The following is a 13550-nucleotide window of genomic DNA, read 5'->3' on the forward strand; positions in this document are numbered from 1 at the left end:
CGTCTCCAAACTGCTCGATCACACCTTATTATAAGCAATAAGTGCAATATAATAATCAGTATATTCTTTAATATAGTGATGAGCCTATGATATTGTGTAGCTGCAACAGATGGACATTAGTTCCACATTACTATCAACTATCAATCTTCAGCAGCTGCTAAAGATCTGGGTCAGTCCGTTTGTTTTCCTGCATGAGTCTGTGTTTTGGCCCGAGGTGCCTGACAGCGCTGCTGATATATGGAACTCTATTGTCATCATTCATAACTCCAACACACTAATTACAACCACAGACTTGTAACGGGTGCTGCCGCCTTTAACCTTGCACTTTATGACAACAAAGATGGGTTTTGTGTGTGTAGGAGTGGAGGAGGAGCATACGCAGCTGAGTAAAGACTGACACCGCTGCCACACCTCTAACTGATTGGCTGCCTTGACCTTAGACCTGCCGCCTCCACAGAGATTAAAAAGCAAAAAATTATTAGATAATAAGCCACAGTGCCTAAAGCTATTCAAGTATTCAAACACCCTTAAAATGTGAACATAAACATAACTTTAATATTTTTATACTGCAAGATATTGAACACTTAGTTCATAATTAACTCTCCTAAGTTTCACCCATGGGATAAATGTGAAAAGAGCCAATTTTAATGAATCATGAATAAATCATACTACTAGATAAGTTACTTTCATTACGTATTTAGTAGAAGTACTTGATTTTCCAAAGGAGTATAAGATCAATGTCCTGTCACAGTTTTGAGAATGCTGAAGTCTACCTGCTGGGCTGTCAGAGCACTATGCAACCTGTCACTGGTTTATTTAATCTTTCATAATCGCCAATCCAAAAAAAAAAGAAAAAAGAAAAAAGAAAAAAAATCAATCTCTTAACTGGATGCAAATATTACAGAAAACTTCACAAAATGCATTTAGGACATTTTTAGCTCAGTGACGCCATCTACTGTGTCTAACTTGCAAATGTGAGACATCAGGGTAGTTGAATAACTGTATTTACATCAGAATCAGAATGATTAATTATAAATTTTAATTAAAACATCATAACCTCTATACTACTATACTAAAGGACCTCTGACCTTTGTTTAGGCGTCATTGCACTCTCAACATCTAAATATGCTACATTTTGTGTTTTTGTTACTAAATATCATGATGTTAGTTTTACACCTGTTGAGAGTCAGTATTATTGGAAAAAAATTACAGAGTGTAGCCATAATTCAGTGAACTCCCCCCAATGTATACTTTATAGTATACATTGGGAGTTTAAGTGTTAAAGTGTGCCAAGTGATGTACTATAGTATTATTAACTTTTAGCTGTTTAAGATGAATATTTTGCCACCTTCAAAATTTGCTGGCCCCCAGCGGCCCCCCTTGGCAGGACTGTCCTGTGTTGGTAATGATGCCATAAGATTGCTGGTGCCAATCCCAGGACAGATCCCTGATGCATCTCACACTCTTATATGATGTATTTGTGTTTCCTGAACAAGTTTGCACTTGAAGTTAACTCCATCCTGGGAGAGTCAGTCTTAAGATACTTCTACTCAGCTCTGCTGCAACCATTATAGCAATGGTTAGGACAGTTTCAAATAGATTTGAACAGTCGTGTATGTCCCAGACCCCCAGAGCCAGAATCCTGCCAAACGCTACTATTCATATCAGTAAATGTGACATTAACAACACTGGACAGTTTTCACTCTCCCCTGTCTCCAGTAGAGGAGCTGCCAAAATATAACATTAGAAGACCACATCAGAAAATAATATTAAAATACATGCTTACTACTATTATTATATTTATTTTAAGGGTCCTGTGCAGCTCCAAAAAAGGTAAAATTGCATATGGTTTAGAGAACAGTAAAGCTGGATGAATCTCCCAGGAACTGTGCTTTCCTGGGTTCATGCTGCTTCTGTCCTCATTTAGCATTGGTGGTCACCACAAAGAGACATTCAGTATCAGTGACCTTTTTTTTAATATTCATTTGTACTGGCACTTGAGTTGCACTGGTTTCATTGCAGGAAATAATAGATGCTGCAACTCATAAGAAAAAAAAGAAGAGAAGTCAACAGTCAGAGTTTTCTGTGCATGTCTCATACATGTGATATATGTACTATATAACTACAGCACGGTATGATATTACTCAAATTTACAGTTTAAAAAAACACCCAACCTGGAAACAATTTATTTTGTTTATTTTGATTAAACATAACTAGTCACAAATAATGCTATAACTTGTTGTCATGAATCCATGAATCATTTTTTCCTGGACAAGGTGTTATACACATATATTTCCATAAAATCAGTCACTGTAACATTTTTGCATGAAGAGGCCAACAGACCAATGGTATTTCTCAGGAACAAAAACTAAACCCCTTTTAGTCCCCTTCAGCTACTTTTGCAGTCCACGGAGCAGGATCATGATGGAGAAGATCCTGCTTGGTGTCTTGTATGTCTCAGGTCAGTAAATTTTATTTTCAACCTCTAGCAGTGCTTATTGTTATGATGTGTCCACCTCACATGGTCATAATTTTGTCACAGGCTGGCTCATCCTCTGTAAGTGCCGTCAGTACCACTTTGTCAGTCAACCTTTGACTTGGCATGAAGCTGCTCGTTACTGCAGAACTCAATACACAGGACTGGCTGTTACCGAAGACATGAATGAAATGACCCAACTTAAAAAGAAAGTTTCATCTGCTGGTTACAAGTCTGCAGTCTGGATTAATCTGTACACCCATATCCACTATAAAAATGACTACAGAGAGGACAACTTCATCAAGGAAGACCAGAAAATAGAAATGGCACCTTTCTTTGTTCGTTTTTTCTGTCGAAGCATTTCATTGAATGGAGTAAGGTGGAATAACAATTGCTCAGTGGAATATCCATTCATCTGTTATAATGGTGAGCACGCACAAAAAGAGTCATGTTATTGTCATAAAGTTATTTTGGTTTTAAATTCCATGTAACTAATCTTGAACCATTTGTCCACAATTCTCTCTGCAGGTACAAACCCTCTGGGTCCTGAATATGTTTTTGTGAATGAAAGCATGGACTTTTTCAGAGCTTTGAAGTATTGCAGAGAGAATTTCACCGAACTAACTCGGACATGGAACAAAGACGTGCAGTCATTGTTGCCCAATGGAACTCAAGCATGGGTTGACACGATTGGACTTGTGCACAATCACTGGAGCACTAGTTTTGGATACTGGGATGATTTTCTGCAGACATTTGATTCAGAATACAAGTTGTGTGGTGTTGCAGATTTGCAGAGATTAGGAAAATGGAGGTTACTTCCCTGTGAAACAAAGCTACCATTTGCTTGCTACAGTAACCTGCAAAGCAATGATGTAGAAAAGGAAGTTAAACAAAAAGGTACTTGTTTATATTTTCATGATCCTAAATCAATACATCTGCAGACCTTTAGGTCTTTAGATACTTTCTTTTTCATTAGCTCTTTTCTTTCTCAGTAATAAACCTGAAGTTGAAAATAGACGGTGCCTCCCTGAATGTGAATGACTCAGCTGTGAAAGCAGACCTTTTGAAAAAGGCAAGTCTCAAAAATCTAACCTTAGATTTCCATTTTATGACCTTTGGGTTTTTTTTAGGCTTAGTAGCAATGACTTTCCATTGTATACAATTTAAAGAAGTGTTACATTATTAGGCGGTTCAGTGTAAACCTGAACATTTCCCAAAACAGAATAGTTCTCAGCAATGTGTTCAAATTTTTTTTACAATTTTTACATTTACATTTTACAATTTCAGAATTAACTAATTTAACTATATTTTGGTCTTTTGGATCAGACATATTGACTATTTGTTCTCATGCAACATTTTAGTGGATCAGTTTTTATATTTTAAATGTGCCATTCGCTGCCCAGGCAGTGTTAGAAAACAGTTCTCAAGTAAAAGTCCTGCTGTGTACATCTGTGTATATGTGAATACTAGCGTGGACTGTGGACCGTGTCTATTAGGTCAAACACAAAACAGTAAGAACACGTTACAGTATGTTCTGAGGTGTATGTATGTCATTCCCATTAGTTTCATTTAAAGAACTGACTAAGTATGTACTACTCAGCTTGAATAGTCAGACGGCAAGAAAAACGTCTGAGTGTGATGCGAAAATTTGCTTCTTAAATAAAAAGAAATGCAGTTTTAAAGTATCTACTGTTTATATCTTCCAGCTGCAGGACAAACTGAATGAGACTGGAGTGAGTGGAGTCACTCTGAAGTGGAGAGAGCAGCCTGATGGAGAAGTCTTCCACAAAGAAGGGAGAAATTCACAGAAGGAAAAAAAAAAAACTGAACTGTGAAATTGAAAACCGATCTTTACATCTGCTTATCTTCAACACATAGTGGTTGTTTAGTGTTTCTGAAATGTATTTCTAAATTGTCATTTAGTACAGCTTTAGTGTTTGCAGTTATTAATGATACTCCCAGACATCTAAAACGTGTCATCTCTCAGTGACTTAAGTGACTTCATTTGCATGATTTCCACTTTGATATTTAATATTGTTATACAGAAATGAGTTTTAAGCTTTAAACTTCTTTGACTATTTTTTGTTTCATATGTTAAGCAACCTTTCACATATTGCTGTTTTCTGTCTTTTCTGGTAAAGATATGTTCTATCTATCTGAATTGTAAAAGAATCAAAAGGAAGAATTTGTGTATGTTTGTGTGCGGGTAGTTTGATGTTTAGTTTGAATGTGATGGTAAATCCCCTGCTTATTATGTTTAGTTCCTACTTCCTTTTGCAGTTAACCACCAAGAATAAATATAAAACCTGTACTGTATGTGTGATCTAGATCTCCTTTCGATAGCAAGGCAGCTATTTCCATAAATGAAAATTAAGTTACTTGATCCTGTGATGAACATAAATGTCAGGAATCTCTTGAAAATGTTTCAAACTGAACAGACACAAAACAGAAACATTTGTTGTTGGTCTAAAAAGTCAAAACGTGTTTAGATTCATCATTGCTGGCCAGGATCCACTGATTTATCAGTTTGCAAATAAAAGGCTAGTTATAAACACATTATTTAAACTAGTAAATGACATTCACTTGCTCACCAAAGACATCGACTTCTTTAAACAGTCCCTGAGTACACTGATGGAATGCTCTAATTAGACTGTGTGTATTAGGGCTTGGAAAGTTTGGCAGGTCAGGCTCTGGTGTGGTCGCCATGAGATTTGTCACTCATCATCAGAAACCTCAGTATGGATGGATAACATTTGATTTTGTTTAATAAAGATTCTTATGCTGGTCTGAAACTATTTAAATATATTAACAGGCTTTGACTTTGGATTACAGACTGTGGTGGTAGGTTGAATAATAAGTTTAATGTGAGAGTGTTGGCCAACAGCCTGTAGGTCTGATAGCAATACTCTATGCAGCTTCTTCATGACAGCCATGGTAGGAAAAGAGGTGGGTGAAAACAGATCCAACAACATGGAGCTGAGTGAGCAGAAAATGTATGAGAGGAGTAATAGGGAGGGAAATTAATGGCAGCAGGCTGGCGAGTGGAGATTGGAAGGTTTGTGAAAAGAAGAGCAACAAGCAGAAGAAGGCAGGAAGTCTCAGAGAGTGAGGTCGGTAAGGTGCGGTGAGGTGAAGAAGTCTAAGTCTATTTCCTTCATGTGGTGGTGAAGTTTGAAGGTGAAGGTGAAGTAAAGAAAAAGGGATCTGCTAAAACTCACAAAGATAATAAGAGTAAGACATAAAGTATTCTGGGGTGTTAGGGGATGGCGACTTGAGGACTGGGTGTATCATGAGCTACCTCTGTTGATTTCCCTCCTCTACACTGACAGTATACTGCTTATACTAACTTCATACTAGACAGTGTAACGTTGTTATAGAGGTTGGATTTAGTGAATGAATCTAAGCACCATAAGTTTAAATGCAAATTCATCTACTAGACATCATAGGTTTCATCACAGACAACGATTAGACGGCCTACGGAGAGGAGGTAATGGTACTGTACAAGCAGTGCCTGGAAAATAACCTGTCTCTCAACGTCAGCAAGACAAGAGAAGATATAGAAATGATAGTCAACGGTCACATTTCTATTTATGATTTCTTTATCTATTTATAATAGTGTGTAAATATATATATTTTATATATACTTAGTCTCTTAACATCTTTTACAAAATGTTTAATTTCATAAATATTTTATTTTTTACTATATTTTTTACTGTACTATACTGCTGAGTGATTTGTCTTCAGCTCGTCAAGTACATTTCATTGCAATGTTGACCCTGTGCTAACTTACATATGACAAATAAAACTGAAACTGAAGCTGAACTGAACTTGATGGAACCCACCACTGACCATGAGCACCACAACCAACACAGTGCTTTACTATCAATCCATCACAGTACAACAACCGTACCTTTATCTACTGCACAAAACTTCCCAGTATTTTCATGAAACATTTGAATAAAACAAAGTAGGTATACCTTAGTTTGTTTTGCAGCATGTTTCACAATATGAAAATACATAATGACGACCTTCCATGCAATCTTTAAATCTGCAGTTTATCAAGCATCACTGATAAGTCCGTACCTTTAAATGTTATCTCTCTTCTTCCTCTCTGCTTCTGTCTTTCTTATATCTTTCTCCATCTCTGAGTGCAGTTGTCACACTCTTTTCTCTCTCTGGGAAATACCTGCAAGGACTAGCAGACAGAGTCAGCAACAGACTGAACACAAACAGATTGTGTGTTTGCTGGTGTTAGGTAGAAACATTGTATTTGAAGTTGCCTGCCTTAAAAAATCTTAGGAGTAAAAAAGTGTTACTCTCGTTATGCTTCCTCATCTTCAGTAGTGCTAGATAGAAGAGGAAGTACCACAACTTACAGATACCTGTATTCAGTGTGGATTATTTTAACCCCAGGTAAAAATGCTATAAATGATATAATTGAATAAGGAACATTTGAAACTTCAGTACAAGAGAGAGACGAATGATATTTAGCTTCTTTCAGTGACTGTCTGGCTAAAAATGATGGAAATTTCGTTCACAAATGACAGCAAGTCATCTTGAGCCACAGACAACATCCCTGTCCTTTATTTATCCAGCTAAAAAGTCTCATTGACAATAAAAAAGTATTTTTTAAGGGATATGGCCAAGACACCATCAAAAACATCACCGTTCTATAAAGATATTTTAAGTGGCCGAAAAAAATGATTCATTATCATGTAGGTACAAAAATGCAGACTTACAAAAACAGGTATATTCTTTATTTAATATATATCTAACCTATAAATCATCTTCACTGCACTCTATTCACCAATATAAGCAAAGTCATTACACAATAAAAATACGCAGAAACATAGGAGATTGATTTTTTTGGCAGACGATCGCTTTTTTGCACAGGACTTTTCTCCAGAATGTGACTTCTTGGAAATTCTGCCAGGACTGGCCGCATGAAGGACGTGAAGGAGGCAGTAATACAACACAGATGGATGTGAGCTGCCGTTAAACACTAGAGAAGAAGAAGAAGCCGGTAGTGACGCGAAAATGGCGTCCTCCGCTGCCCGGCTGACTACACGCTGGTTAACAGCATCAGTTTCTTCTGGATATCGTAGCGGCCGTTTTCTCACTATTTCATCCGGGAATGGAGGAGTTTGTCCAGCGACCAAATCACAGACACACCGGGCAGGGACAGCGGTTAGCCTGAGCTCTTGGACACGCGGACATGCTGTGACATTGAGAGAACTGACAGGTGGGATAAGTTAGCTAAGTGTCGCAAAACCTGTTTTATATCAGCACGTATTCTAAATGCGATATCCAGCAGCCTGTCTGAAGGTCTAGTTAACAGAGCTTTGTGATGCTGAGAGAGTGAGCGACATTGAAATGCTGCCGTAGTTCTCCACAGTTCTTTAGCCTCCTGTGAGAACCAGTAGCAGTCAGTGCAGTGTGAATGCACCAGTGACACTCTGCACCCATACACACCTTCCTACGGATCAGACCGCCTTTATGGCAGCATCACTTAGTTCTCCATCCCCCTGTTTAGAATAAATGGTGACTGTTCATTTTTAAATGTGCTTCACCAGGACTAGATACTCCCAGGACAACGTTACTAATACCAGGTAGCAACTTCACTTTATCATTGGATGAACTCGACAAAAGTTTGAACTTCTCTCTTAGGGATTCCTCTGTGTTGACATAATGGCAGGATATTGTCTGTGTATTTATCAGCAGCACCTTCAGGCTGCAGATCCTGTGTTTAATGACATCTCTGAGCTGGTTCCAGATCTGCTGACCACTGATCTCACCGTGTTGTTAGACAAAGTCTTTGCTTTGTCACGTGGTATGCTGTCATGCTGGTTGCTCCTGTTAGAAGATGGTCGGATGCGCATGCTTAGCAGCAACACTTGCAGATATTCTTCTCATTTAACTTAACATCTTGTCTACGTTCTTTAATCTGGACATTAACTGATGACCTGTATTTGAACAGTTTTACACTTCACACATTTCATGAATAAACAGATGTTCCTACAAAGTGGTCAGTAAGTCAAGAAGGCTGTATCTAATTTGACAAACAAATATATAATGATAGCTGCAGTGACTACCAGATATACTCAGTCAAAGGAAATTAATGGTCAAAAGTTTCAGTAATTAAATTATTACTTAGCAACTTAACAACTTAGGACTACATGTACAAAAAAATAGTCAATTAGAAGTATTAATTTTAGCTTTAGCAAAATAAACTATACAGTTATACACTGTATTAGTTCTCCTCTTGGATGTAAACCTAAAATAAAAAAAAAAACAAATTACTGCGTTTATGTTCAGTTTTAAAGTCTGATTATACACACACACACATACCCACACACAGTGGTTCACACACATTTAGAAAACTCCTCAGAGATATTTGTAAAAAAAAATCTGCACCTCTAATGTCACCATGATATCCTCTTCCTCTGCAGGGGTGAGATGTCCCCATGGGATTAGCTGCTGCTCTTTCCACTCCAGCAGCAGACTAGCAAACAAGCAGGACTTGTATGAAGTCCTGGGCGTCTCCCGCACTGCCTCACAGAAGGAGATCAAGAAGGCTTACTACCAGGTCTCTTAACATGCTCTTGTTAGACTTCTTATATGTGTCATTCCAGTAAAATGAGTAAAACATGCAGTTTTCTTTTGCCTTAAATGCAAGCTTTTCCTTTTCATTTGTCCAGCTGGCAAAGAAGTACCATCCAGACACCAACCCAAATGACCCAGAGGCCAAAGAGAAGTTTGCAAAGCTAGCTGAAGCATATGAGGTAAAAAAAAAAAAAAAAAACTCAAAGCAAAACAGTTATATAAATACAAACATCCAACGTAAGTTCATCCCAGAAGCACATTTAGCCTGATATTTATCTGCTTTCTTGCTTCTGTGTGCAGGTGCTGAGTGATGAGCTGAAAAGGAAGCAGTATGACACGTACGGCGCGTCGGGCTTTGACCCGAACCGTGCCGGTGCTGGTCAGCAGCAGTACTACAGGGCTGGGGGCGCCACTATAGATCCCGAGGAGCTCTTCAGGAAGATCTTTGGAGAGTTTACAGGAGGCATGGGCTTCGGAAACATCAACAGCATGTTTGAAGAAAGGCCAGAAGTAAGAGGACGCTGACAACACCATAGCATCGACCTTTTTAGATATGTGATGTTAATTTGATGTGTTTAGTTAAGATTCAGTTTAACATACAGATGTGAGAATTGAACACTGGTTTTTAAATGTTCCCGTCTTTTCCTAGTTTGTGATGGAGCTTACGTTTTCGGAGGCGGCAAAGGGCGTGAATAAGGAGCTGAATGTGAACATTGACGACACGTGCCAGAGGTGTGACGGGAGGGGCAACGAGCCGGGGACAAAGGTGTCTCACTGTCACTACTGCAATGGCACAGGGATGGTGAGTTTCCGACCGACGCTCGGCAGCAGGCTCCTCTCAGCACCTGGCTGCACTCGTCAGCTTGTCTGTGTCGCCCCTTGCAGGAGTCGATCAGCACAGGACCCTTCATGATGCGCTCAACATGCCGGCGCTGTGGTGGGAAAGGATCCATCATAAACACGCCCTGCGCCCTGTGCAGAGGTTCAGGCCAGACTAAGAAGAGGCAGACGGTCACTGTGCCCGTACCTGCCGGTAGGTTTCCATCCTGGGTTCTCAAATCCATCAATGTTTTTAATGCGAGAGTTTACCTCTAGTGTTTGTAGCTACTGCTGCTTAAAACGAATAACCTCAAAAGTTTGCGTTTAATAGTCGGTTTTAAAATAGACGACTGCATATATTCCAGGAGTGGACAATGGTCAGACGGTACGAATGTCAGTAGGAACTAAAGAAATCCTCATTACATTCAGAGTAAGTTTTGGTCTCTCAAATTCACTTACTCCTTATTTTACTTGTGAGAGAGCAGTGCAGAGGTTTGATGCGTCGTGTTTGATCTGTGCAGGTTCAGAGGAGCCCGGTGTTCAGACGTAATGGAGTAGACATCCACTCTGATGCCTTCATCTCAATAGCGCAGGCCATCCTGGGAGGCACAGCCACCACACAGGGCCTCTATGAAACTATCAGTATTGTGGTGAGTGTGTGTCGACAGTAATATTCAGAAGGCCAGTCATTTTCAATTATCCTAGTGGGTCACCATGATACTGCAGTTGGGCCACAGGAATAACAGAAATTCAGTTTGAAATTCTTTACACACATGTACGGTTACATATGTGTAGAATTTTACTTGTTTGTAAACAAAGTGAGTAATAGGAGGTGTGTGATAATACTCTAAATTTACTGCTCTTGTATTGAGGTTTGTGTCCCACTTGTTACACGTTGGCCTAAACACTTAGCATATGATTGTGTAGCTTTAGCAGGTTACAGTCAACAGCCTGCAAATTTTAATGTTTTTGAATAAAGATTTCATGGAAAAGCTCAAGAAAATTTCTCTTCTGTTTGATTAGAGTGAAGATTTCAGATTGGGTGAGCCCCATGGGGCTTTCTGGTCTTTAAGGGGGGCACAGCACTCTTGACTTTGAGAATCTCTGCTTAAGCTAATAAAATGTGTTTTTAGGTAACCTCAATGCGCAAGTGTTTGATATTTATAGTTTGTCTATTGTGTTTTTTTTCTTTTTATTTCTGCAAATTATTAAAGAGTGTAAAGTTTTAATAAAGAGCGGTGCCTGCAGTATTTCTAACTGCCTCTCTCAGATGCCTCACAGGGAGTTTCACTGGAGGAAACCTCTATTTCAAAATGTGTTGGTCGTGTTTTCAGATTCCTGCCGGCTGCCAGGCTGATCAGATCATCAGGCTGCAGGGGAAAGGCATTCGGAGGATAAACAGCTACAGCTACGGAGATCATTATGTTCACATTAAGATCAAAGTGCCCAAGTAAGTTAGTCTGATTGTCCTACAACCAGACATTTTTTGGCAGAATTTTTATTTATTATTTAATTGTTATTACAGAAACATGATAATGTGAATTTTTAAAAAAGTGTAACTTTATTTAGACCCACAAAACTTTTAAATGATGCAGTATCAATAAATTTGTATAAAGGGGTTATAAGAGATTTATGTATATTTTTATTTATGCATGTTTTGTTGTTACATCTTATAAGATGCATTTTTTTGTTAATTTTCTGATATAAATTGGTACTAATCACATGATTCTCTTCACTTTCCTGCAGGAAGTTGACTCGGAGGCAGCGCTCTCTTCTGCTGAGTTATGCAGAGGAAGAGACGGCGGTTCAGGGGACTGTCAGCGGCGTCAGTCCTTCAGGAGGTCAGAACTAAAGCTCAGCTCCATCATAGAGTCAAAGCATGATTTCATAATAATGCGCACATCCATAGAGATAGGTAGTCCAGCCCTTCTGCACTCACCTGATGAAGTGCATGTTATTGTCCAGGAGGGGGCAGCAGCACTTCAGCCACCAGCACAAAGTCAACCGCCTCAGAGGAGGGACAGGACAAGCAGAAGGAGAAAGAGGAGGAGGGAGGCTTCTTCTCCAAACTAAAGAAAATGTTTAGCGGACACTGAGACTGCAGGTTGGAGCTTTAAGTATCTCCTACCATCCCTGATAGAGAGCTAAATGTTGAACACAACAGATATTTATTAACCAGTCTTAATCTGCAGTGTGGTAACCACTTTTTTTTAAATTTTCAGGTAAAAAAAGAAGCAAGCAAAACAATAGTGTAAAGGAAGATGAAAGAATCTACACACCGGTCCTCCACGCCGTCTCCTCTTGCTTTAAAAATCCGGCCAGGAGTAGAAGGAAGAGAGAAGCACAGTGGCATTTGTGTTGACACAGTCACACATTGTTGAACTTGGAGTTGGAGAACGAGTCAGGGCCACCCACATGACGAAATGTAACCACAAGCACAGACAGGTGCTCGGCGGAAAATTTCTTGATGCGCTCACAAATAAACCAGAAAGTGATTTTTGCTTATTTTTCTGTTACCTCTCATCCCTCCTTATTGTCTTTGAAGCTACTCGATGAGGCAGCGCTCCACAGACAGTAGTTCTGTCAAATTGTGTAAGACAACCAGACAACCTTTGAATGTAAATGTGTTACAAGTAAAAACATGTTAAAAGGATTGCAACTGGATAAAGATTGACATGGATTTTTCACATTGGAATTATGTCATGACCTACGTGATGCTATATCACAGCTAAAAGGTTCCCATCAACTTCCAATGTCCTTAAAAATGAAGCATGGCTGTAAATTCTTGGTAAAGCAAAGTCTGAAGTTTGACTCTAGTTACATTGAAATTTTAGGCAGTGTAATAAAAGGAAATGCAGCTATTGCAACTGCAGTAAGCCAGTGATCAGCAGATGATTGCAAGATTGGCTAAGGTAAAAACATTCACTTCAATCAGTGTTACACCCAGACTCCACTACATTTCCATATAATTTCCATACACTGATATAATCTGAGAACAGGTTTAAATTGATATACATTGACCTGTTAAAGAGATCTTCCTGCAACTTAACTTTTCATTTCTGATTTGTTCTATTAAATAAAAATAGGTTAACTTTTACAATTTGGTGATACTTAAAAAATATAATGTGTTTTATTTGTATTGTCTCAGAATTTAATCCCTACTTTTGTCTCATTTAATGTAAAAGTTTTTTGGGGGGGGTTGTTCATTTTGTATTTTCATGCTGTCACATTGACAAGATATTAAATATTCTTGAATCAAAATTCTAAGAATATTTTTCAGATGTTTAGCAAGAAACAAATGTGAACCAGGCCTAACCAAAGGCCTAATTAAGTTATGATCTCTTCCTGGTCAATTGTGCCTGTGCGTGGCAACAACACTAATTTAAATAAAGATTCAATGTTGGAAAATGTTTTTCTTTCTTTTTGAAATTTAAATGTTGAGATTGTAATACCCTGAAACAGCAGCAGATGGCAGCGGCAATGGGTACGTAAATGAAGAAATCCTCTCACAACAACGCTGAAAGGTCTGCTTTGACACAGGCGCGCTCAGCTTTGTTTGATGTGTTCAGCCACCCACTTCATAACCACGGGCAGTGTCTGAACAGAAGCTTTTGTGAGGGTCATCAGGGACGTTGGCTTCAGACAGGGGCTT

General features: G+C 38.8%; 1 protein-coding gene and 1 long non-coding RNA gene across 2 annotated transcripts; both read left to right on the forward strand.

Annotated features, from left to right (window-relative positions):
* The first annotated feature begins 2396 nt into the window (after positions 1–2396).
* On the forward strand, positions 2397–3542 carry LOC146707351 (uncharacterized). The gene is made up of 4 exons (XR_014921064.1): positions 2397–2461; positions 2543–2902; positions 3005–3373; positions 3469–3542. It is a non-coding gene; the product is annotated as an uncharacterized LOC146707351 (long non-coding RNA).
* A 3939-nt stretch (positions 3543–7481) lies between these two features.
* LOC146707352 (dnaJ homolog subfamily A member 3, mitochondrial-like) lies at positions 7482–12403 on the forward strand. Its single transcript, XM_085458655.1, has 12 exons — positions 7482–7718; positions 8926–9062; positions 9175–9258; positions 9380–9589; positions 9729–9881; positions 9965–10112; positions 10264–10328; positions 10420–10548; positions 11233–11348; positions 11645–11739; positions 11864–12002; positions 12121–12403. The coding sequence occupies exons 1-11, from the start codon at positions 7514–7516 to the stop codon at positions 11992–11994; spliced, it is 1473 nt and encodes a 490-aa protein (XP_085314781.1). The 5' UTR covers positions 7482–7513; the 3' UTR covers positions 11995–12002; positions 12121–12403.
* Positions 12404–13550: the final 1147 nt, after the last annotated feature.

This window comes from Copadichromis virginalis, linkage group LG6 (assembly GCF_057382275.1).
Source record: "Copadichromis virginalis isolate Kocher_CV1m ecotype Utaka linkage group LG6, C_Virginalis_male_GT1.1, whole genome shotgun sequence".
Taxonomy (NCBI): domain Eukaryota; kingdom Metazoa; phylum Chordata; class Actinopteri; order Cichliformes; family Cichlidae; genus Copadichromis; species Copadichromis virginalis.